We start from the raw sequence: 26,655 nt of genomic DNA on the forward strand, positions 1-26,655 counted from the left end.
AAAGAAGACAATTTTAACTATTTTTAATCTTTATCGTCTCAACATCATGTGCAACCAAGGTACTGAATTTTCTATACATATTTTTATAAGATTGTGCCGGATATGAGTTCGTACGTTAACCAGAAGGAAATTCTCTACGGTAGACTTTTGCCAACCTTAAATTTTTTTAAAGATTAAATTTATATTTTCTTATTGCAGTATAAATATAAAATGAGGGATAAGCTATTTTATTGCACAGACCAAGAATTTATTTAAGTCATCACAATTGTGATCGATATTGTAGTTGAGTGGAAGAGAAGAAATGTGGCAGTTTCTTTGAATTTTTCTCTTTGCGTAATTCCATGCTTAGTACTTAGCAGATGCATGAAATTGTTTACTGAAACTACTTTATGTGTGGCTATAATTCATGGTTTAGCACATTATTCGCCTTGTATTTTTATACGCTTTAATGATAAAATATATCTTATTTGCGTGTAATAGGGTCCATTTTATGTGTAGGTGAATTGGAGAAAAAAGTAGAAGAGAAAGGAGACCTACAAGTCGAAAGCGTGCATGGGAGCACTGAATGAGAGAACCTGGCGACGCCAGGCTTGAAGCTGGCGTTAGGTTGGCGACGCAAGGCAAAGGCCAAGCAGAACCAGGCGTTAGCCAGGCGACGCCAGGTCTGGAGCCAGGTTCATCAAGCATTAGGCTGGCGACGCCAGGCCTGGGGCCAGGTCCAATCCGAGTTTTGAAGACTTAATTCGTTTACGGGTTTGACTAGGACTTGTCCTACACGTTTAGGTCTTTTCCTACACATATAAATAGACTTAAAAATACCATTTGGGTGGACTTTTGCAACCGGAGGCAAGGATAGCTCATAGAACAACCACCGGGAGTTAGAGTTAACAATTTCTACATCACTTTATCTTTATCTTGTACTTTAATTATGCAACATACTTTGGATATTGTTACTTTGATCATGAGTAACGTTAATGTAAATTTGCCGTAGTATTTTCTCTATTTGTTCAACTATATTATTCTTGTGGTTGATTGAAAGGCCCTCAATTAGCTGTGCCTATTTAGTATGTATTACTCGGGAGAGAGTGAATATTTAGGTAGTTGTTGAACAACATCACTCCTAAACGTATATGAGAGATCAATACGGAGGTTTAAAGGTGGGATTAGGGATAACGAAACCTTGGTGCAATCTGAGTGAGCTGTACTTAATGCCAGCTAGCGTAATTCGGGAGAATATGTCTAGTAAATTGTGATAATTACTCGGGAGAGAGTTACGACAGTTAGAGTGCTCATGGTCGATAGAGAAGACTTAGGCAAATTTATAAAAAATATAGCGAATTCCGACAATAGGGGAAATCACAATCTTAGATCATTCCAATTTTTATTACAACCCGTTTGTAGTTAGTTATTAATTATTGCATTTTTATTACGAAATATTTAGTTAATAAAAATCCAAATTATTACTTAAATATTTCTGAAGATTGATTGCGTGAATTTGTGTGAGTCTAGTAGCTGTGTTTGATAGGTTAATTCCTTGTGGGATTCGACTCCGGACTTATTAGCCAGAATATATTTGCAACGACCGCTAAGTCCTTTTTATAAGGCATAGTTGGGCGTGATCAAATTTTGGTGTCGTTGCCGGGGAATTAACAGTGTTATTAATTGCAGCTAAAATAAATGCTAGAATTCTTAGTGTAGTCAATTTTCTCCATTCTAAACCAAATACATTAAAATTTTAATGTTTGTAGCCTTGGGTGTTACAGGTGCATGCCTAGGAACTCCTCAAGAACTGGTGAATTGCTCGAAGTATTATCAGATCCTGAGAAAGTTTTCAAGGTACTAAATCGTGCAAACAAGAAAAGCAAATAGCAACGAAACTCGACAGATTAAATCGAACCAGACATGGCTGGCGGAATAGAAAATCCAATCAACGACAGAAACAATGAGAATGAACCAAACAATTGGGGTGTGGTGCCTCTTGTACCGGAAACAACATTATATGATTGGGCACAACCCACAACCGACAATCTGGCAACCATAATTGCAGTCCCTCAGATACAAGCAGAATCATTCCAAATCACAAACAACATGCTACATTTGTTGCAGAACAAGGGACTGTTCTCAAGGTCACACATTGAAGATCCTCAACAGCACCTGAAGAATTTCCTATCAATATGTTTAATGCAAAGGCAACCTAACGTGACACCGGACGCAATAAAGCTTTTGTTGTTCCCATTCTCGGTGATAGGAGAAGCTCAGACTTGGCTTAATTCACTCTCCATAAATTCCATCACTACTTGGGAGGAATTAGTTAAGTAATTTTTGAACAAATTCTACCCACCAAATAAAACTGCCCAATAGATTGATGATATATTGAGCTACAGGCAGAGACCAACAGAATCACTATAAGAAACGTGAGAGAGGTTCAAGGGCATGCTGGTTAAGTGTCCACATCATGGTATTCCAGATCAGATGTTGGGGCAGAGATTCTACATGGGACTGGCTGACAGCTTAAAGGCCAATATTGATGCTTCAGCAGGTGGAGCATTTCTGAGTAAAACGTTCGCAGAATGCAAGATCCTACTTGATAAGATGGCCCAAAACTCAGGATGGATGACAAGAGCCTCTACGATCACTCTGGTAGTTCCACTCAGTGACTTTGGACCCAAACAACTCCATAACTGAGAATGTGGCCACTCTAATGACGCAAATGAGTATCCTCACCAAAAAGATTGATGAATCAGGCCAGAAGCAGTAGGTTCACATAGTTGATATAACTAATGGGGGTTTATGTACACTATGCATCAACCAACCATATGTTTGCTCGTGGAGTGCGGAAGGTGACAACCAGCAATATCAGGAAGATATGAATTATGTAGCCAATTATGGGGGACAGAGGCAAGGTGGTCAGAATTGGGGTCAACATAATTAATAATATAGACCTGCGCAGCAACAGTACAATAACAACAACAATCCTGGAGCTATGCAACCACTAGGTTAAGTTGCGCCTCACCAAAGGCAACATGGATACATCCAGCAAAATCAGCAGCTGACTTATCAACCACCTCAACAACAACAGATTATGACACCAAATGATGGGTTTACTAAACTTGAGGGAATGTTGGACATCAACAACAGAATGCTGCAACAATTGATTGGATCCACGAAAAAAATGCAACAGAGAGTAGACTCACATGAATCAGCGATAAAGGGTATTGAGATTCAATTAGGACAGATTTCTATGGCCCTAAACAATCGTCCCCAAGGGATATTACCTGCAAATACATAGGTCAATCCAAAAGAACAGGGCCCAAAACAACTTATGGCAGTGAGTCTATGAAATGGTAGAGATCTAGATCTGGAGCAAGAGATGGCTCGCGAAAGCTGGCCTACTGAAACACTTGTGCCAGTACCCATCGAGATAGATGACTCAACAGGTTTAACAGAGGTGACAGTACAACATGCGCCAGCTGAAACAAGCAAAGAAAAAGAAGTCACGAAGGAAACTGAGTCAGAGCAAGAGAAGGCAGTAGAAACAGTGCCAGAGCAGGTTCAAAATCAAATCACAGGAAAGAAGCGGCCTTTAGTACGCTTCCCCCAGAGATTGGCCAAATATAAAAAAGATGAGCAATATAAGAAATTCTTGGAGATGTTGAAGCAAATTCAAGTGAACATTCCATCGATTGACGCCTTAAAGGAAATTCCTGGTTATGCAAAAATGATGAAGGACTTGATGTCTCGTAAGTTCGACTTTTAAGACTTGGCCATGGTTACACTGACTCAGACATGTAGTGCTGTTGCGACAAGACCCATAGCTGAGAAGTTATCTGATTCAGGGAGTTTCACAATCCCATGCACAATAGGCAACTATGCGTTTGCTAAGGCACTTTGTAATTTGGGGGCAAGAATAAACTTGATGCCCTTGGCTATCTACAAAAGGTTAGGCATTGGAAGAGCTAGACCCACGTCTATGTTATTACAGCTAGCCGATCGGACAGTGAAGAGGCCCTCTAGTATCCTTGATAATGTATTAGTACAGGTGGGGAAGTTTGTTTTCCCAACAGATTTTGTCATTCTAGACTGCCGGGTTGACGAGGAGATTCCCATAATTTTAGGAAGGTCATTCTTGGCCACTAGGAGAGCCCTAATTGATTGTGAAACTGGGGAGCTAAAGATGAGACTAAACGATGAAGAGATAACATTTAATGTGCAAAAATCTATGCGGTGACCCAGTGAGTTTGCTAATTGCTCTCTGATAGAAGCTGTGGATGTGATCTTGGAGGAGGAAGATGAGACTCTGAACGCAAAAGACCCTCTAGCAGCATGCTTCATGAACTTAGAAGAAATGGATGGTGAAAACTTGGCAGAGTGGGTTTTGGCCCTTAAAGGGCGAGGGTACTGGAAAAGAGAGCTCAAATTCGACCCCCTACACTTGGAAGAAAGAAAAACACCTCCGGCTAAGCCATCAATTGAAGAGCCACCACAGTTGGAGCTAAAACCGTTACCGTCTCACCTCAGGTATGCTTTCTTGGGACCTAAATCCACTTTACATGTTATTATCTCATCCAGTTTGTTAGATGTGCAGGCAGAACAACTTTTGCAGGTGTTAATGGAATGTAAGACTGCAACTGGCTGGACCATTGTAGATATTAAGAGGATTAGCCCGACATTTTGTATGCATAAGATTCGACTGGAAGATGGGCACAAACCTTCCAGAAAACATCAAAGAAGGTTGAATCCTAACATGAAAGAAGTGGTGAAGAAAGAAGTGATCAAGTGGTTAGATGCGGGAATCATCTTCCCAATCTCTGACAGTAACTAGGTCAGCCCAGTTCAGTGTGTGCCAAAGAAGGGTGGAATGACTGTAGTGCCCAATGAGAATAATGAGTTGATCTCGACTCGTACAGTTACGGGTTGGCGAATTTGTATGGATTATAGAAAACTGAACACAGCCACCCGGAAAGACCATTTTCCTTTACCATTCATTGACCAAATGTTGGATAGATTGGCAGGGAGGTCTCACTTCTACTTTTTGGATGGGTATTCGAGGTACAATCAGATTTCCATAGCCCCTGAGGATAGAGAGAAGACATCATTCACTTGTCTGTATGGTATCTTTGCCTTTCGGAGAATACCGTTTGGCCTATGCAATGCACCGACCACCTTTTAGAGGTATATGTTAGCCATTTTCACTGATATGGTTGAAGATATTATGGAAGTCTTTATGGATGATTTCTCTGTGGTGGGGGATTCGTTCGAAGACTGTTTTCACAATTTAAGAAGAGTGTTGAAAAGGTGTGTGGAGACAAATTTAGTGTTGAACTGGGAGAAGTGCCATTTTATGGTACAAGAAGGTATAGTGTTGGGGCATCGAGTGTCCAGTAAGGGTATTGAGGTTGACCATGCTAAGGTTGACGTGATTGAGAAGTTGCCACCGCCCACTTCAGTCAAGGAAGTAAGAAGTTTGGATTTCTCTAAAATTGCTAACCCCTTATGTAAACTCCTTGAAAAGGATCATTCTTTTGCATTTTCTGATGACTGCAGGTTAGCATTTGAGGAGTAGAAAAGGAGATTGGTGACTGCACCAATCATCATTGCACCCAACTGGGAGAAACTGTTTGAGCTCATGTGTGATGCGAGTGACTATGCTATAGGAGCAGTCCTGGGGTAGCGGAAGGACAAACTGGTGCACCTAATTTACTATGCAAGTAGAGCGTTAAGTAGTGCACAACTCAATTATACCGTGACTGAGAAAGAGATGTTGGCTGTGGTGTTTTCATTCGACAAATTCAGGTCTTATTTGATTGGTTCAAAAGTGATTGTTTATACTGACCATCCAACACTTAAGTACCTGATAGCAAAGAAGGAGTCAAAGCCACGCTTGATCCGTTGGGTTCTTTGCTACAAGAATTTGATTTGGAGATCCGCGATAGAAAAGGGGTAGAGAACCAAGTGGCAGATCACCTTTCAAGGTTGGAGGGAGCTGAAAAGAAAGTCGAGGTAGAAGACATAATTGAGACATTCCCAGATGAACAATTGCTAGCTGTGACATTGGAGGAATCGCCATGGTATGTAGACATTGCAAACTACTTGGCAAGCGGTATTGTCACATGTATTATTATGATGAGCCTTACCTGTTCAGGATTTGTGTTGATAACATGATCCGAAGATGTATCCCTGAGATAGACCACTCTTCTGTTTTGCAGGCTTATCATGCATCACCATATGGTGGCCACTTCGGGGGAGTAAGGACCACTGCTAAAGTGCTGGAATCGGACTTCTACTGGCCGATAGTGTTTAAAGATGCACACTTATGGGTGAAAGGTTGTGACGAATGCCAACGAGCTGGGAATATTTACCGTCGACATGAGATGCATATGAACCCAATTCAATAGGTAGAAGTGTTTGACGTATGGGGAATCAATTTCATGGGACCCTTCGTCAGCTCATATGGCAACAAATACATACTCGTAGATGTGGACTACGTGTCGAAATGGGTGGAGGCCACAACGCTTTCGACAAATGATGCTAAGGGGGTAATTGGCTTTTTGAGAAAGAACATATTCACCCGATTTGGCACTCCAAGGGCGATAATCAGTGACAGAGGAACTCACTTCTGTAATCGAGCCTTCACAAAGTTGTTAGAAAAGTATGGTGTACGTCACAAAGTTGCCACCCCATATCATCCACAAACGAGTGGGCAAGTAGAAGTGTCGAACAGAGAGATAAAGAGTGTTTTGACAAAGACTGTGAATACTACAAGAACAAATTGGGCAATAAAGTTAGATGATGCACTCTGGGCCTATCGTACCGCTTTCAAAACTCTGATTGATATGTCGACGTATAAATTGGTATTTGGGAAGGCATGTCACCTACCAGTAGAGTTGGAGCATAGAGCTTTATGGGCATTGCGGCAGTTGAATTTCGATATAGAAGCTGCGAGCACAAGTAGAGTCACAGAGCTGTACGAGCTTGATGAATTTCGTTACCACACTTTTTAGAGCACAGATTATAGAAGAAGAGAATGAAAATAATGCACGATAAAAATATTCTTAAACGGAGTTTTAAACCCGGAGATAAGGTATTGCTATACAACTCAAGGTTGAGGTTATTTTCGGGTAAGTTAAAGTCACGATGGTCGGGACCATTTAGTATGGTAGATATTCACCCAACCGGAGCCATAGATATTACTGAATCAAATGACTCTCGCACGTTTAGAGTCAATGGGCACAGGTTAAAACATTATTTGGGCATGGAAGATGCGAAAGTAGTGTTGGTGACTCATTTGCTCGAACCACCAAGCTAAGCGAGCCTTAAGTGCAATTATCTGCGTCGTGCCGCGACGTTAAATCAGGCGCTTCATGGGAGGCAACCCATTAGACTGTTGTATTTGTCGTGCCATGATGCTAACTAAGGCGCTCGTTGGGAGGCAACCCAATTCGTAGTAGAATTTTAGTGTAGTTAGAATTTTTCTTTTTTGTTTTTAGGTACTAACAAGTTTGCAGGTGAGTTTGTGCAAGTCAAGCAGGGTTTCAGCATCACCTGACGTACACTAGGTGCTGGGGCAGGCAACGCCAGGATAAATCCAGGAAAAGCTGGAGTTGGGGATGGTGACGCCTGGCTAACGCTAGGTACACCAGGCCTTAGGCCGTCGACACCTGGGTAATGCCAGGTACTTGGCCAGGCGATGCCAGGTAAGTTATTTCGGCCCAGTTGAATTTTATTTTAGTCGAACCTCCTCACATTACATGCCCTAAACACTGAACACAATACAAAACCCTAACCTCACTTAAACCAAACACACATCAAGCTCTAAAAGAAAAATTCACAAGCACACACATCTGCTCATTAGCTTGGCTCTTAACCAAACTAACTGCACAAATTGGCTCACCCACACACACTCAACAACACATTGCTATAGTTGTCTCTCCTATCACCATTGAAGTCATGCTTAGTCTTGCTATTCTTTCATATTCATCAGAAATTCTCAGGCAGCTCCCTCCTCTCAAAAGCTTCAAAGGTATGATTTAATCTCTTTCCTTTGTAATTTCGAGTTGGGTACAGGTATACAATTTCACACAAAAAATTGGTGGTTGTTCTTCATTGTAGTATTAAGTTTGTGTGCCCCAACCCCCATAAACCCCGTAGGAATGGTGTTGCGATTGTGAAAATATGTGGTAGTACGGAACCCCCAAGTCGATTTGTGAGGATGAGGCAATCCCTAAGTTCCATAAGAACTCCCATGGCACTAATGCATGTTAAGTGTTTGATATAATGCCTCAATGGCATTCCTTGTCCCCATTGGAGCCCGAGTCTCCCAGATTAATAGACTAGTGTTATGAAGTCGTGCACCACGTTAAAATCTTAAGTATGGGGTGGCTCACGGGTAGCCCTTGTGTTGTTCTTTGATTCTAATATTAAGAAAATACGAGGTGAAGTCTGAGTAACCTCAGAAAGTTGGGCAAGATTATGTATGTAGTGTGTAATGTAGTTTTATCTGACTACTGCTTATTTGTGTAGGAACGAAGATGCCTCTCAGAAAAGATACAAGCAAAGGAAAGGCTACTTTCACTGCGCCGGCTAAAGCAAAGGCGACCTCCGCACCTCCCCCAAAGAAGAGAAAAGGGGGAGAAACTACCTCCAATCTAAGTGGAGTACAAGCTGTGGCAGCTATAGCAGCCATGCGTCAACAACCACAAGGCCAATGAGAAATTGGCATCAACAGCATACCACCGCATACTAAGGATTGGTACAGGCGTTGTAGGCCTAAACATGTACACCCGGAAGCAGTTATCCATGAACACAACTTAAAAGCAAAGTATCAGGCCATTTGGAGGGGCATTCAAGATATGGGGTTGAGCTATGTATTCAAGAACACATGGGACATTAATCTCAACTTAGTCCGAGAATTCTATGCAGGGTTTGATCCGCAGAGTACTGAACAGTTGGTGCCGATTCGTGGGCGATTGATAGATTTTTCAGCTACGGCCATATGTAACTTTTTAGGTGCTCCGGATATTCTTGTGGAGCCATTGGACCACTTCATTCACCGGCCTACATATAGAGAGTTGAGACACATGCTTTGTGGTGCCGACTCTACGGTAGCATGGGTCCGGGATAAGAAAACTAATCGGCACAAGAGGTTCCCCAAGAAGAAGATGAGGGCGGAGGCTCAAGTGTGGCTTAAAGTGATAAATGCACGGCTCCTACCATGCAATCATGACACGCTCACTAGCCGTGAGAGGACATGTACGCTCAACTTCCTCATGATGGGTCAAAGGGTAAATATGGGTCATCTGATCTACTACCAGATGTCTGTAGTCAGAACGACTAAAAAGGTCGATCGAATTCCATTTGCCAATTTTCTAACTCAGTACTTAAGACACGAGGAGGTTGAGGAGGAGCCAGAGTTTGACCACACCATCGATCAGCCCCTACGACAAACGGACATCACTAGTCTCCGGCTGAAATAAGGGACTGCCATGACATCTTTGACAAGTACCGAGCGCAATGCTCGGGATGATAGTTGTATGGCCCATCTCTATGGGATGATGGATTTGCAGCTAAGGATAGGAGGTTGCCCGGCCACATCTGAGGAGAGGACTGAATTGGAGCACCGGTACCCGCCCAATGCTCATGCCCAGGGGATACATACTCTCCGATGATAAGGATATCAACACACCGGAGCAGTCTGAGGTTGAGCCAGAGCAATCAGATGGTGAGGGAGATGAGGAGGAGGAGGAGGACGAATATGATGACGAGTGGAGAGCGTCAGAGGATGAAGACGTTGCTTGATCAGGGAGTTTCTTTACACCCTACTCATTTTTTGTGTTTTGTCATTTTGTGCATGCACTGAGGACAATGCATGATCTAAGTGTGGGGTGAGGACTTGTACATGTTAATTTTAGTTATTTAGTATTCGTTTGCTTTTTTTTAGTATGTGTTTTAGTATTAGTTTAGTAATTGATTTGGCTATGTGTTTTAGATATTTAGTGTTAGTTAGAAAAATAGAAAAATTGGACTCTTCCCGACGATGGATCTCTTAGACAGTTTTCTTGAGGGAAGTAAGTCTAAAGAAAATACCAAAAAGATTTTTTTTTTGTAGGTAATGTAGTAATTCCTCCTTGGTTTTTCTTTGGGCCGCGGTTCTTTTTCAAGGGTTTTTAGTTGAATCGGGTGTAGTTAGTTTTAATTTTTAGGAGTAGGAACCACGAATCTATGCATTTAATTGTAGCAATATCTCTTAGCTTTGTTATGCCTTGAGAATAGTTAGTACTATAGTCGTGACGCCTAGGCTCGGTTTTTAACTCTAGCATAAATACTTTAAATCGTAGATTCCTAATTTTGCTTAACTGCTTTGACTGGAGTGTCGCGATAAAACCAATCCTGAGTGAGTTATGTGCCATGTGTGTGTGAGTTTTGTATGTATTCTGTGCATTGCATTTGATGTTTAGAACTTGCCCTGTGTGTGTGCAAAGCGAAATAATAGTCTTGTTCAGTCTGAGAAGTGATATAGGCATTTCTTTGTTAAGCCAGATATATATAGTTTACCCACCTAAAAGTTATGTAACGTAGTTAACCCCTTTGAGCATGTAATCATGTTTCTTTGGCAATCATACTACAAGCCTTACCTAATTGTTTGAATTAACCATATATTTGTACCTTTTCACCTCTAATGAGCACTTGAATTGTTATGAACTTTGTAAAAGTTAAAGTGTTGGGTGGTTGGTTTGGTTTTTGAGTGGAACTAATGAAATAAGGAGAAAGGTGCACTGTTTTGAAAAAGTAAGAGCCGCTTGAATTAAAAAAGAAAGAAAGAAAGAAAAAATAGTTGTATTGTTGTGAAAAAAAATATTCTTTGATAAGTGGCGACTCTTAATGTAATTGTGCTTAAAGAAGTATGGGGTAATATACATGTGAAAGTGGAGTTTTCGTTTGACATAAGTATGGGCTGTGTATGAAAGTATATGTATCAAAGTGCTTAAGGGAGGTGTAGTCACTCATATCCATATGTATCCTACCCGACTCGCAGCCTACATTACAACCAATGAAAGTCCTACTTGATCTTAGATTGAATGGACTCGATTAGTAGAATATTACACTACGGTCAAGCCTATGGTGCATCATTTGTGGCATATGAATATTATTTATGAGAGCGAGTGAATTTTGTCTATCTGGAGTTCCTATGTTCTTAAAATTTATTGTGTGTGGAACTAAGCTCTTTGATTGGGTGAGGGCACATGATTCATAAAGGAAAGGTAATGTTGTTGACTTCCATGTAGAGTAAGTAAGTGAATTGTGAATAAGGCATGGTATTTGTGAGTCGAATCTTGAGACGAGGATGTCACACCTTTGTGCTTAAACTATTTTTAAAGATTCTTGGTATAATGAGTTAAGGGAATTGCTTAATAGGTTGTGTCTATGAGTGTAGTTTGATTGCTCGAGGACGAGCAATGTTTAAGTGTGGGGTATTGATGTGTGGCTATAATTCATGGTTTAGCACATTATTCGCCTTGCATTTTTATATGCTTTAATGATAAAATATACCTTATTTGCGTGTAATAGGGTCCATTTTATGTGTAGGTGAATTGGAGATGAAAGTAGAAGAAAAAGGAGACCTACAAGTCGAAAGCGTGTGCGGGTGCAGTGAATGAGAGAACCTGGCGATGTCAGGCTTGAAGCTGGCATTAGGCTGGCGACGCAAGGCAAAGGCCAAGCAGAACCAGGCGTTAGCCAGGCCTGGAGCCAGGTTCATCAAGCGTTAGGCTGGCGACGCCAGGTCTTGGGCCAGGTCCAATCCTAGTTTTGAAGATTTAATTCATTTCCGAGTTTGACTAGGACTTGGCCTACACGTTGTGGCATTTTCCTACACATATAAATAGACCTAAAAATACCATTTGGGTGGACTTTTGCAACCAGAGGCAATGATAGCTCATTGAACAACTATCGGGAGTTAGAGTCAACAATTTCTACATCACTTTATCTTTATCTTGTACTTTAATTATGCAACATACTTTGGATATTGTTACTTTGATCATGAGTAGCTAAATTCATAGTCTAAGGTTTTGATGGAACCTATTGAAGGATGATTTTCTTGTTACGTTAATAAATTTGTCGTAGTATTTTCTCTATTTGCTCAATTATATTATTCTTGTGGTTGATTGAAGGACCCTCAATTAGTTGTGCCTATTTAGTATGTATTACTCGGGAGAGAGTGAATATTTAGGTAGTTGTTGAACAACATCACTTCTAAACGTATATGAGAGATCAATACGGAGGTTTAAAGGTGGGATTAGGGATAACGAAACCTTGGTGCAATCTGAGTGAGCTGTACTTAATGCCAGCTAGCGTAATTCGGGAGAATATGTCTAGTAAATTGTGGTAATTACTCGGGAGAGAGTTCCGACAGTTAGAGTGCTCATGGTCGATAGAGAAGACTTAGGCAAATTTGTAGAAAACGTAGCGGAAAAGATTCCGACAATAGGGAAAATCACAACCTTAGATCATTCCAATTCTTGTTACAACCCGTTCGTAGTTAGTTACTAATTATTGCATTTTCATTACGTAATATTTAGTTAATAAAAACTCAAATTGTTATTTAAATATTTCTGAAGATTGATTGCATGAATTTGTGCGAGTCTAGTAGCTGTATATGATAGGTTAATTCCCTGTGGGATTCGACTTCGGACTTATTAGTCGGAATATATTTGCAACGACCGCTAAGTCCTTTTTATAAGGTATAGTTGGGCGTGATCACTACTACTACTAGTTTAAGTTCTGAAATTAGTCATCGTCCATAATTTGCTAAGTATATATATACCTGACTTCAATCTCAACTTTAGTAGTGTTTCTACGACGCAATTCATTATTTTACAAATTAATGCAACATTGAAAAATAAACTACAAAGATAAGTTGAATCAGGAAGCTGAAAGATATGACACTGTAATTGGTAATTGTTTATTGGAAATGGAAACATTGAAATCGTACATAAATTGAGCAAAAAAACTTCAAAACAAATTAAAGCAAAGGGGAAACAAGCATTTGAGAACATGGAACAATTGATGGAAAATTTGGATATGCCAAAATCTGGCCAAAATTAATTAGTCAGATTTTGAAATTATAGTAAGCAAGAAATCCTTGTAGCTTCCATTAGCAACTTCTTCAATCTTTGCAGGTAAGGTGGTTCCATATTTGCTGTGGAATTCTTCTTTGATTTGCTTCATATCAACGTCTGCTCTTGTAACTATGACTCGAGTGGCTGAGTCTTTAGCAGATTCATCCACATCCAATCTTAAGGACGCGATCAATATCTATGGAAATAAGAAGTATGAAAATGAGGATAAAAAAATCGAATAGAATGCCAAAATAGTTCAAGCAAAAAGGAGCGAAATACAAGATTAGTTTTGTCATTGCTACGTACGTTGCTGAAGTAGGCTTGAGGTGAACAAAGGCATTGAACAACTTGTTTCAAGGTCAATTCACCATCAAGATCCTGAAGAAAAAAATTGAGACTAGTCATACACTTAATCTTAACATTGATGGAAAAATCACAAATTAATTCTTCTCCTAATGATTTACGTATTAGATATTAAATCCTTTTAACACCTACATCCATGTCATAGGTCAATACATTATATCTATAAGTTTTGTGGGATTAAGTATATAAATTTGGATTATTTCTTTTTTCCTTTCTTGTGTTATTGCGGGGGTGGAGGGGTGGGGTTAGAGGATTCTTTTTCCTTTTTCTTCGCGTAGGGGATTATCAGTGTATTTTAACCGATTGTAGCAAGATACTACAATATCTACCTACTTATATGTTGGTTGACCACCCTTCGCCGAAAAATTATACTTCGTATAAGGTAAAATATTACTTACTTGTTATTGATTAAAAATAGACTTTGAACACCCTTGCATAGCCCACTAGCAAAGGGTGTTCAAGATTTGAACACCCTTATTGAATTTCCTGGCTTCGCCACTGAATATGTGGGTATAGAAATAGTATACACTATACATTGTCAAGGCATAAATGTTAAATTTCTTTTATTTTGTTTTGTTACCTCGTCCAGGTAGTTGCCAGTCATTTCCTTGTAGTGGCTATAGAGGGCCTTAAGATGGAGCTTGCTTCTGTGTGAAAGGATCCTCACAATCTCTTCATCCTCAATGAGATTTTTCTTAGCATCTTTTAGAGCATTCACAAATACCTTAGCCTCAGCTTTTGCAAGATCATCGTTTACTCTTGGTCCTTCATAACGGTGAGAAGTTACTAGAGCTACTAGAAGCTGTTTGTCATAAAAAAAAAAAAAAAGGTACATTATATTAACCAAACATACGTTTGACAATAATAATATTGACAATGATAATTATTTAAAGACATGTAATAGCCCATTTGGCCAAGCTTCTAAAATCAGCTTATTTTGAGAAGTGTTTTTCTCAAAAGTACTTTTTAAAAAAGTGCTTTTGGTGAGAAGCAGTTTGTGTTTGGCTAATTAATTTGAAAAATACTTTTGAACAGTAATTAGTGTTTGGCCAAGTTTTTGAAAACTGCTTCTAAGTGTATTTTTCTCAAAAGTATTTCTCAGAAAAGTGCTTTTGGAGATAAGCTATTTTTTTCTGCTTCTCAAAAACTGTTTCTGCTTCTCCTCAAAAGTACCTTTTTTACTTCCAAAAGCTCGGCCAAACACCTCAATTTTTTGCCAAAAAAGCACTTTTGGCCCAAAAGAAACTTGGCCAAACAGACTATAAGAATAATGAGAATGTGAAAAATAGAAACTTTAGGCCAAAAAATAAATGGATCTGGATCTACTATAACTAAAATTTTATTCGTCCGTCACTTTCTTGACAATATGAGTATTACACTACTTTACTCTTTTTATGGACAATATGAAATCTTAGATTTAATGTAGCCTAAGGATCCACATCTCAAGCCCAATTAACAATATTATTGACAAGCACTCATTATCTGAATTTAAAAATAGACACAGACGTTCATGAACACAAATTCTTTCTATACATTGTCAGCGTATAAAAAGTTAAATTTAATAAAAAATTAAAAGACCTTTCTTTCAGGATTTTGGAGACGGTGAGCAATGTCTTCCTCGATTGAGTGGTCAAAAAGGGAATGATAGGCTCTTCTTGCTCCCAAAAGCTCTTCAGAAGATCTAGTACAAGCAGTCTCAATTAAAACATTAAGTTGAGGTACTTTCAATAACAATGCCTCCTTAAACAAACGACCATCTCTTTCCCATGGGTGCATTGTATATATTACCACTGCATCCTACAAAATTGCAAACAAAATATTTCACTATCAAAATTCCATAACTTAAAAAACATATAGGTTCCTTAATGTTATTATATTTTTACATAGGATTTCACAAGCTCTTAGGAATAATTAAAATAAAAATATAAATGTACCTTAAGACGCAAAAATTCTTGGCGGAGCTGAAGGATATGGTGATCATCCCATCTCTGGAATTGACGTTCATCTTCTTTGAAGAATCCTGGAGTGCTTACCCTATAGATTTCCCTCTGATGCCGATTCCATTTTCCCAGTGTTGAGATGAATAAATTCTCATCCACACCAAGTCCTACAAATTTTAATTTGTTTAAGAAAAATGAAGGAAAGTAAAATAGAAATATTATTTTCCAATTTTAATTGCACGAATATATAAATATTAACAACAATTAGGTGATGCATGTTACGCGTTCATTGCTTTGCTGCAAATTATACCTAGCATAAATAAATATCTTTTCCGAAAACTGACCCACTCCTCATTGTATCTCCTATCAATTGCTACATCCTTATACATTCAGTAACGAAAATCATTGAAATTACATTTTCAGGCACTACACACCATACGGAGTTCCCAAATTCTATAGATTAAAAGTACGAAAATCAGATTTTAGAAAATTAAAATTTTAATGTGTAATTAAAACAACGTAACTTTGCTAAAGGGGAAATATATAAGAAAAGTGAGGATCCATTGAAATGAAAAAGGACCTGAGAAAGCTTTGGTGAGAGCTGCATATGCATTAGCCTCTGACATTTTCTTGTGTAATTTATCTTTGTGTTTTGAGTTTGTGTGTGTGTGTGAGAGAGAGAGAGAGAAGAGAGAGTTGAGAGGTGGGACTTGTGATTCAATTTGAACTATATTTATACGGGTTATTACGGGTACTTTTGTCATTTCAGCTATCGCAGCCGGTTATACAAGTTTGACCAAATTTAAAAAGACGAAAGTAGCCCTCGGTACAATAATTAATGAAGTAATGAATATAAAATTATAAAGTCGTGGCCATTCAATTCTTGCACCTTCCTCTGTTCATCAAACTACTACAGCTTGTAACGCCTCGTGTTATTAATTAAACAAATAAAAGTCCAAAGTCTTTAAGTACTTGTTTAATTAAATTAAATCTTTATGATATCTTCTTAATTTAATGTTTAATAAATGCTCGACGATCTGCTTTTAATTCTTTATGTACCATGAGCTTTGCACGTCCTAATTTATTTTTCCTAGTAATTAATAAAATGTCTAACATAATTTGTGTAGTTTAGGCAAGTGTTTTAAAAGGCGTGGGCGTAAGGAGATGCATTTTACATATATCTCAGCGGGGCGTAAGCCCCGAGGCGTGAGGCGTAAGCCCATAGGTATTTAGTTTTTAATATTTTATAAAATAATATAATGACAGTAAATATTTATAAACAAGTAAAATTGCATAAATATTGAAGAAAACTATATATATGTGTGCTCCATCCCCACAAAAAACTAATCAAAACAATCTATTATACGTTACTTACAAGCACAAGTAATTTGAGTCAAAGAATAAAGTTTTTTATATAGAGGAACAAAAATGATGATTAACCTGGAATTTGAACTTTGAATTTGTTACTATGAAGAAGAATGTAGTTCTCTTTATATTTGTAAAAAAATTAAATATTCGTTGCTTTTGAAAAATATTAGCAGACTAGCGGACAAGATAAAAAATTGGGAAACCCATGAATTAGGACTTAAATCAATAAAAAAATGGTCTTTACTTTTAAATTTAATACTTTTGAGTTCTTTTTAAACCTTTTGAGTAATTACCAAATTAACTTTTGAGAATTTGGGTATTATATATCACACCTCCTTTTTTCCGAAGGCGGGTAGGATAAGGGGAGTTTTTCCAATTAAAGTGACATTAATCGAAATGGGATTATTTATTTATTTCAGAGTCGCCACTTGGAATAATTTATGGTGTCCCAAGTCACCGGTTTATTCTAAATCCCAAATCGAGGAAATTGACTCTTATTTATGGTCTGCGAACACAGAAGACCGAGTAAGGAATTCTGTTAACCCGAGAGAAGGTGTGAGACATTCCCGGATTCCGTGATTTTAGCACGGTCGCTCAACTATTATTAATTGGCCTAATTATCTGATTTATTACATGTTTGAAGCCTATTGCGCATTTTTACTTTTTTAACCGCTTTTAATTATTTATGAAATTATTTCTGGAACAAGTCACGATGTCGTACACTTGTTGTTTTGGCACACGTCGCAAACCGCGCCACATGAAATGCACCCGCAATTTACGACAGGCTTATTTTTATTATTATTTGAAGTTGTGGCCGAGTCACGTAAAACGCACACTCGAATTGGGGTTACGTATCATAACTATGCCACGGGAACCGTACCCATAGTCACGATAATTTATTAATCGCGCCTAAAGTAAGCTACGATATTCATGGGTGATTATTGTTCTAAACTAATTCGAGATTCAAATGTATGGGTCATGACTTATGTATAAACATTTTGAGTTTGAGCAAATGGTTTTAATCGTCCAGTTCTTTAATGGGTGATCAAATGCAATCCTCTACCTTGTACTCCACGGATTAGTGGCTGACTATATTGTTCTTGATGGAAGCCATGTGAAATAGCTAAGGGTAGGGGTCATTAATAACTAATTAGGTGTTACAGGGATGTTTGTGATTATTCCAACTTAACTTTATTTTTGTCATTACATGTTTGCTCAAACAAAAGGAAACCAACATGAAAAAAGCATTGCCCAAAAGATTCCGTCTTTCAAAATCAGACATAAAGTTATCCATGACAGATCAACGTTTCAACAAATCTGCTATTGAATTACCAGTGACTAAGGCGACAGTAAACTTATAGCTCGATCAAGCATTGCCCCAGCATTCTTTAAACCGAATGGCATTACCCGGTAACAATACGTCCCCCAAGGCGTAATGAATGTTGTCTTTTCTGCGTCTTCCTCGTCCATCAGGATCTGATGATATCCCGCATAACAATCCACGAAAGACCCGATCTCATGTTTGGCACAATTATCAATCAGAATGTGGATGTTCGGTAATGGAAAGTTATCCTTTGGACTTGCCTTGTTGAGATCACGATAATCAACACACACCCTCGTCTTACCATCCTTCTTTGGTACTGGTACCACATTAGCTAACCAAGTGGGATACTGAGTGACCCGAATGACCTTTGCCTCCAGTTACTTTGTGATTTCTTCTTTAATCTTCACACTCATATTAGTCTTGAACTTTCTTAACTTTTGCTTGACAGGAGGGAATGTAGGGTCGGTTGGCAATTTATGAGCTACCAAATCAGTACTCAAACACGGCATGTCGTCATACGACCATGCAAAGACATCTTTGTATGCAAATAGTATTTTGATTATTTCTTCCTTGATTTGCGGTTCCAGATGCACACTTATCTTGGTTTCTCTGACATTATTTTGATCCCCTAAATTGATTGCTTCGGTTTCATTCAAATTAGGCTTGGGTTTTTCTTCGAAGTGTTTTAGTTCTCTACTGACTTCCTCAAATGCCGCTTCTTCATCGTATTCTATTTCATCATCACCCTCTACTTCTTGGATCGTTATTTCAGAATTAGATTGGTTTTTAAGATTTGGCTGAAAATTCCTCATGCATGTCATGTCATTGAAACCAGCACAAAAAGAACTGTACAGAAAGAAAAGCAAAACAAAAATGAAACGCTATCAGGATTAATGGAAAACGGGAAATTGCATTTCATTGAAAATAAAAGGATAGGAGGGTTTGTACATCAAAACAAGCAAAAAATAAAAAAAATCTGGATTACAATCCTGGAATAACCCAGATAGCAGAAAGAAAAATAAAGCAAACTACCAAAACTCCTTTCGGGCAGGGAGAGGAGTAGCTTTCCAATTTCTAAGCTTCACATTTGGACCAACGAGCTGCACATCGGCATTACTGGAACCTTCCCCGATTTCTACCATATTAACCTCATCAAACAAACTCTGGAACCTCTTGATCAACTCTTCATCAAAGTCGACCACAGGTTTTGGGACCGCTGATATTGGGCGTTTTGCGACCCCTGGCTTGACAAAAGACTTGGAGATATGTGGAACAGGCTTAGGAAGTGACCATGCCTTTCCTTTCAAACTTTTAGCCTTTTTCACGTCCTTCCCTGTGAGTGTGAATCCCAAACCAAATGTACCAAAACTTTCACGTGGACACACCGGATGCACAATACCCTGCAGAGATGAACCCAGACCTTTGCCTGGCAGAAAACCATTTTTCAACATTTCATTTGCTACCATGACAGACGCGGATGGTATCTTCGGACCTAGGATGCATTCTCCTTCGAAAATTTTCTCGACAGACACTGTTTCGAACATTTGGTAAACCCAAGGCCCTTTATCATCTTCAACTTCAATAAATGGAACGATTGTGTCATTGTAAGCGGATAAGTTCTCATCCCCGTGCACAACTATTTTCTGTCTGTCCCATTCGAACTTTACCATTTGATGCAGAGAAGACGGGATTGCCTTGGCAGCGTGGATCCAGGGCCTGCCCAACAACAAGTTATAAGAGGCAGTCACATCTAGCACTTGGAACTCCATAGTGAACTCAACCGGCCCTATTGACAAATTTAGCATTATATCACCGACAGAATCTTTCCCTCCTCCATCGAAGCCTCGAACGCATACATTATTAATGTGGATCCTTTCGGTGCCAATCTTCAACTTTTGCAAAGTGGACAGAGGGCAAATATTCGCACTAGAACCGTTATCCACCAGTACCCTTGAGACAGCAAAATCATCGCACTTCACTGTGAGATAAAGAGCTCGATTGTGTTCTGTACCCTCTATAGGGAGTTCATCATCTGAGAAAGTGATCCTGTTCGCTTCGAAAATCTTGTTAGCAATCTTTTCCAAGTGGTTCACCGTGATCTTATCAGGAACATGGGCCTCGTTCAAAATCTTCATCAGGGCTTTGCGGTGTTCATCTGAATGTATCAGCAAAGACAGAAGAGAGATCTGAGCTGGTGTTTTCCTCAATTGTTCTACAATGGAATAGTCTTGCATTTTCATCTTTTTCAGGAATTCCTCAGCCTTTTCTTCGGTGACCGGCTTTTTTACTGGGATGTGGCCGTCCTTGGATGGCTTGGTTTTCCTCAGTTCTTCTGGGGAAAAACATCTCCCAGAACGAGTTAGTCCTCCGGTTTCATTGATTTCTTCTTCTACTTCTTTCCCTTTGTATGTTATTACCACCTGTTTGTAATTCCATGGGACGGCCTTTGTGTCAACCATCGGTAACTGGGTTACTGGCTTAATGATAACGGGGGTAACACGAGCCCCTTCCACGATTATGACAGGCTTGCCCGGGGCCCCTGGCACGACCACCTTTTGCCTCTCCTGGTTCGCTTCAACATCAACCAGAGGCCCTTTCACAACCAATACAGAAGGCTTCACATTGAGCGCGCTTGGCTTCTCCGACACCCCTTTAATTGCCAAGGACATTGCTTTTGCAGAATCTAGAGCTTTGATTGGATTACTTTCGCTAGCCCGGATCATCATGACAGACTTGGAAGAGTTTTTGGGCTCCCCATCCTTATGAACTATCTCGATCATATGTGTCTCTGCATGGGTTGGCAAAGGATTTTGGTTGATGTTTGGCGCCTCCGGGCTCTGGACCACAATTTGATTTGTATCAATAAGCTCTTGGATCGCCCTCTTCAAATGCCAGCACTTCTCCATGTCGTGCCCCGGAGCATCAGAACAATATGCACATTTAAGGGAGTAATCAAGGTTCCTTGGAGGCGGATTTGGTATCTTGGGCTCAATCGGCCTCAAAACGTCTAACTGCCTCAACCTCTGAAACAAACTGGTAAAGGACTCTCCAAGAGGGGTGCAGGTTTCTTTCCGTTGTTGCCTCTCTTTTCTGTAATCTGGCTTCGGTCAAAAACTTGGACCAGTAGGGTTTTGGTATGGTTGTGGGGGTGTATAAAGATTTTATGGAGTTGGAGCACGCCATTGCGGGTAAGGAGGGGGTTGAGCATATGACTGTGCGTGGTGAACATGGTATTGGGGTAGCTCGACAGAATATCGAGGGTCTTGTGGCGGGAGATAGTGCTGAGATGGATTATATGGAGCTTGGGTGTAGGCTTGAGGTTGGGGTCGAGTTTGGGTGTACTGGTGAGGCGGACCCCTTGGGCCACGCCATGATCCAGAGACAAACATAGCGACATCTTCTTTCTTCTTTTTGCCTAACAGGCTTCCGGTGCCACTTTGAATTGCCTGTGTGGTCACTTTTATGGCAGAGTAGCTCATGATCTTGCTTGACTTGAGTCCCTCTTCCACCATTCCTCCCATCTTTACCATATCGTTGAAGGACTTACATATGGCTGAGATCAAATTGCCAAAGTAAGTGGGCTCTAGGGCTTGAAGAAAGTACTCGACCATCTCATCTTCCTCCATTGGAGGGTAGACTCGTGCAGCTTGTTCTCTCCATCTGAAACCATATTCCCTAAAGCTTTCATTGGGCCTCTTCTCTACCTTGGTCAAAGATAGGCGATCTGGGACAATGTCTATATTGTACTGAAAGTGCCGAGCAAAGGCCTGAGCCAAGTCATCCCATGTGTACCACCTGCTAGTGTCTTGGCGGGTGTACCATTCTAAAGCTGCCCCACTCAGACTCTGATTGAAATATGCCATTAATAATTCATCTTTCCCACCGACGCCTCTCATATTGCTGCAGAAGCCTCTCAAATGGGCCACGGGATCTCCATGTCCATTGTACGGGTCAAACTTGGGCATCTTGAACCCAGCGGGCAGTTGAACATCCGGAAATAAGCATAAATCCTTGTAAGCCACACTTACTTGGCTTCCTATCCCTTGCATGTTCTTCAAAGATTGCTCTAGGCTCTTTACTTTCCTGAACATCTCGTCCTGCTCCACATTCCGGGATGGTTTCTCAGTTTCGACAAGAGGTTCAAAGCGAGGGGCATGGGAATAAGGATCCGCGACTTTGAAAGTTAGTTCTGGAACATAATATTGGGTATCTGGAGCTTGGAACGCGGGTTCACTAGAAAATCTGTGAAGGGTAGCTCGCGGAGGGGCTACGAAAACAGGAGCGGATGTCGGAGCAGGATATGCAGTTGTTTTGGCTGGTGGAGCATGAAAGGTTTAGGACGAGGTGCCAGGGTAGTGGCGATAAGGGGTAAAGCCTGGTGCGTGCTGAGGGGAAAGATCAATGGTAATGGGATCTTGGGCTTGTGACAGTGGTAGGATGAAAGCGGGATTTTCTGGGTAGTTAGCGGGGAATGAAGGTGGAGGATGCCCCCTGACCCAGGCTTGATACATTTCTGCCATTTGATGCTTCAACCTGTAGACCTCCTCTTTCAATTCAGACTCCGATTCTACAATCTCCCTTGGCGGGTCGACAACACCCGTGTCCAATTCTTTGCTAGTCATGACTGCCTTGCACTTTGATCTGGTGTTATAAGGGTGACTTGCCAGGATGCCAACAAACTAACCACCTAAAACAAAACCTGTCTATGCGCGCACAAAAACTTGGTCAGTTTTAAAAGCAATTTACAGATAGTTAATCGCACATTGGGTATGCAATGCACCTAAGCAGTTAACGTTCCTAGATGCTTTGCGACGGCTCGTATGTTTCATCCCGGCTTTTCCAAATTCTCCAAATCCTGACTTTTCCCTCTCACCTCCTGTTGTGTTTCGCTCTTTTAATTCTTATTCTTTCCCTTTTTTTTTAGTTTGGCCCCTCATTTCTTTCTTCCTCTCTCTTCTTTTCCCTCTCTTCTTTTAAGAATATGATCGAATCCTATGGGGATTGCCTACGTATCATGACGCCGCATGAATCAGATCATTACATAGTTCAGAGAAATAGATACAAAATAATTTATTTCATCAATAAAAGACATCTTTTTGGATTTTCTATTACAAGGACTAAAAGTGGCGATGACTGCAAAAGGAAAATCTACAGACTCGAAATAAAGTAATAGACAACCTTGACAAAGACGAACAAGACTCGGAGAAAGTAAAATACAGACTACTAAAGGAAATCAAAAATACATAAGAGCCTCCACTGGTACTCCGAAGGCTTGCGGGACATCAGTCGGTCTCCGCACGGGCCTGCGGGCAATATCTTCTTGAAGGCGGTCTAGGTCAACCATCACCTGTCGGACGAATGTCATTACAGAAGCAAAAAACATAGACTTGGTCATGTCTTCACATTCATGGAATTTCATTACAACATAATCAGCTATATCTTTAATCCTCATTCTGATGACACCCTTTTCTTGAAGCAAACGTCCAATCTGCTGGGCCCGAGCCTCTAACACTTGTGTATCTGTGTTGCTTTGGTCTTGTAACTGCTTCAGGCTTTCTTGTAGTTGGTAAATCAGTGCATAGCAATGCTCTCTTTCTATCTTGAAATCCTTTGTTTGCTTGATCATTTCATTTTCCAGGGCAACCAGCTTTTTCTGTAAAATTGCTACTTCTTTGTCATATTTCTGCTTCAACTGGTGGGCTAATCTAGCGTGTTCTTCCGCACCTTTGGCCAGCCTTACTTGAGCATTGAACAAGTCCCTTTCGGCCTTTGTTAAGTCAAAACCGTAATCATGCACTTTCCGCCTCAGATTGGTTATAATTTTCTCATCCCTCTCACTTCTTGCTGGTGTCTCGGCGGCTATTTTCATTCTCTAGATTTGGGCTCGAAGGGCTTCATTTTCCTTGGCCAACCTCTTCTTTTCCCCTGCATCTTCAGCTGCCTGCAAACTACTATCAAATTTGATTTTTTCAATTTGTCCTTCTAGCTTATTTATAGTAGTTCGGTATTCCTTTTCTTTAGCTAACCAAGCCCACTGCTCCTGCGATGCGTCAACAAATTCTTGGATATGAGGTCTTTTAGTTGGTCGTTCAGATTCACCAGTCGTCGCGAATCTCTTTCCATACCAGGCAACATAACTAGGTAAGACTTCACCCCTAGACAAATCACGTACTCGGGTATTTGCCCCCAAATACTGGCATTCGCTCCAAATTTGGGGAACCGCTTCTTCGAGAAATTGGGCATCAGAGCGGATTTCGACCACATAAGTGCTAAGATCTTCATCTCTAGGAACTGTCTGGCATCTTCCAAGCTGTCTCAAAACCCGGTACGGAGCATAGGATTGGATGCTTCTGAGACCCATTAGCAAGAAGTAGGGACCAGTGGCGGGCATATAAACAATCTCATCAACGGGAAGCCAACCCAATGTCCACTCTATCTGATCTGCGGTCGTAGATCGAAGGCGGGTAATCCAATCTTTGACCCCTTTCGGCATTTCGAATCCTGTTACTCGTGTACCAAACTCTTCAATGCAGTTTTTCTCCGTAGACCCATAGTTCATGTATCGAGGACGATGACAGAGGTGTTCGATCATCCACATTTGCAACAACAGGTTGCATCCCTCGAAAAAACTGGCTCCGGCCTTACAGAACGTGAGGGCTCGGAATATATCTGATACGATCATGGGTGCGAGAGTACTCTTGGCCTGAGTAGTCAGAACGTGGACAACCCCGGCTATCCGCAAATCAATGTGCCCGTCCTCCCTTGGAAACACCAAAAGTCCTAAAAATGCCACCATGAAGGCAAAACATCTATGGGTCTCCCATTTTGATCGGTTTCCTTTACTGTATAGTCCATTTTCAGGGTCTTCGAATCCCCCTAGATGCCCGTATCGCTGATATAGAAAATAAAAAGTGGAAACTCCCCATGCTAGACTTCCCGTCTTGATTTGTCTGCTTATCTTTAGTAAGTCCAGAAACTTGTGGGGGGTAACAGTCCTTGGAGATACCAGGTACTTGTGTCTCAGTCCTTCCGTGCTCCCAGTATAACCCGCCATTTCTTCCAAAGTGGGCTTAAGCTCAAAATCTGAGAAGTGTAAAATATTATGAGCGGAGTCCCAGAATGCCACTAATGCCTCTATCAGGTCCCTTCTAGGTTGAATTTTCAATAGTCCAGTGAGCGCCCCTAGGTATTGGTTGACCATATCTCGTCCTTGTTTTCCCAAATCCTCCCACCACATGTGGAGTGCCAGTGGAATCTGATCCATAACCTTCACAGGTAAGTTCTGAACGGTGCTCATTCTGCACATTTTAAATTAGGGTGACTAGATTAAAATTTTGTACAAAACTGACCATGAAAAGATTACTATCATTATAATTTTTGAAAAATATAACCGAAAACAAATCACGGCCACTTTTGCAAATACGGCCTTTCAACACTTCGGAGGAGAAGATTTTAGGGCTGTGTTTGCGAAGTGGTCAAATTTTTATTTTATTTTTTTTTTAAAATAAAGACTTGTAAAAAGAAAGAAAATATTTTTGGAATTTGATTATTCTGTTTTTTTTTTAATTTTTGAAAAAGCAAGACTTCTAAAGAAAAAGAAAATATTTTTTTTTTGAATTTTGATTTTATATTTTTTTTCCGGAATTTCGAAAGAAAAACTTCTAAAAAAAAGGAAAAGGGAAATATTTTTGGATTTATGGACTTTTATTTTGAATTTATGAAAGAAACACTTCTAAAGAATCTTGAATTTTCTTTTCAATTTTCGAAAGAAGAATGAAAATATTTTTGGATTTTAATTTCATTTGTTTTCTTTTTCTAATGAAAGACTCCTACAAATAAAATATATATTTGTTTTGGTTTAAAATTATTTTTTTAATCTTTTATTTATTTGGAATTTTCTAAAAAAAACAAAACTCCTAAAAGAAGGAATTAAAGGAAATACTTTTGGATTTTTTTTAAAAAATGGGGTCTCAAAGAAAGACTTTCTAAACAAGAAAATAAAGGAAAATATTTTAGATTTTTAAAAATTGGGGGCCAGAACCGATGAGGTTTGCCTACGTATCTCACATCCGGTAAGAATCAGACCCCGTAGTTCGGTCATTTTGATGCACAGAAAAATATGATTTATTTTGGAATGATTCTCTCTTTGTTTTTGAAATTTCGACAGAGTAACGGGATTTTTGAATACCGAAATTATCAAAACCAGGTGTTTTTCTATCTTACCTCACTCTTGGTTTTTCTCTTCTTCTTTTTTTTTTTGGATTTTTTTTTCCTTAGTCACGAAGCCGGTCAACATACAAGCCAAGCAAATTAATGCACAAGTAGCACGTAAAGAATGCATCAGGATGGTCCTTTAATTTTGAGTACACCTATCCTAGACAGACCCAACCCCTGTGTTGAGTCCCCTAAGTCAAATGCACGTGATGCAAGCAAACGTACCTACTAGGGATCCGGCATGAGGCTATGTTATTCTAAGTTTAAATCCTGGGTGTATTTTTCTAGACCTAGCTTACCCGAGCGGACAACTCGAGCCGAGGGGGGCAAC

The 26,655-nt window shown here is 39.9% G+C and overlaps 4 protein-coding genes across 4 annotated transcripts; 1 reads left to right on the top strand and 3 right to left on the bottom strand.

Annotated features, from left to right (window-relative positions):
• The first annotated feature begins 1,902 nt into the window (after positions 1-1,902).
• On the top strand, positions 1,903-2,319 carry LOC138905824 (uncharacterized). Its single transcript, XM_070194341.1, has one exon. The coding sequence runs from the start codon at positions 1,903-1,905 to the stop codon at positions 2,317-2,319; it is 417 nt and encodes a 138-aa protein (XP_070050442.1).
• A 10,594-nt stretch (positions 2,320-12,913) lies between these two features.
• LOC104109597 (annexin D4-like) lies at positions 12,914-16,144 on the bottom strand. The gene is made up of 6 exons (XM_009618938.4): positions 15,999-16,144; positions 15,413-15,585; positions 15,057-15,275; positions 14,059-14,280; positions 13,422-13,493; positions 12,914-13,311 (listed from the first exon to the last, which is right to left on the bottom strand). The coding sequence occupies exons 1-6, from the start codon at positions 16,042-16,044 to the stop codon at positions 13,102-13,104; spliced, it is 942 nt and encodes a 313-aa protein (XP_009617233.1). The 5' UTR covers positions 16,045-16,144; the 3' UTR covers positions 12,914-13,101.
• A 2,343-nt stretch (positions 16,145-18,487) lies between these two features.
• Positions 18,488-23,979, bottom strand: LOC138905831 (uncharacterized). The gene is made up of 6 exons (XM_070194348.1): positions 23,755-23,979; positions 21,906-22,207; positions 21,498-21,770; positions 20,343-20,819; positions 19,368-20,156; positions 18,488-18,956 (listed from the first exon to the last, which is right to left on the bottom strand). Exons 1-6 carry the CDS (start codon positions 23,977-23,979, stop codon positions 18,488-18,490), a joined length of 2,535 nt encoding a protein of 844 aa, XP_070050449.1.
• Positions 23,980-23,982: 3 nt separating this feature from the next.
• Positions 23,983-25,416, bottom strand: LOC138905834 (uncharacterized). The gene has a single exon (XM_070194352.1). The coding sequence runs from the start codon at positions 25,414-25,416 to the stop codon at positions 23,983-23,985; it is 1,434 nt and encodes a 477-aa protein (XP_070050453.1).
• Between the last annotated feature and the right edge of the window lie 1,239 nt (positions 25,417-26,655).

Source organism: Nicotiana tomentosiformis, chromosome 1, assembly GCF_000390325.3.
Source record: "Nicotiana tomentosiformis chromosome 1, ASM39032v3, whole genome shotgun sequence".
Classification (NCBI taxonomy): domain Eukaryota; kingdom Viridiplantae; phylum Streptophyta; class Magnoliopsida; order Solanales; family Solanaceae; genus Nicotiana; species Nicotiana tomentosiformis.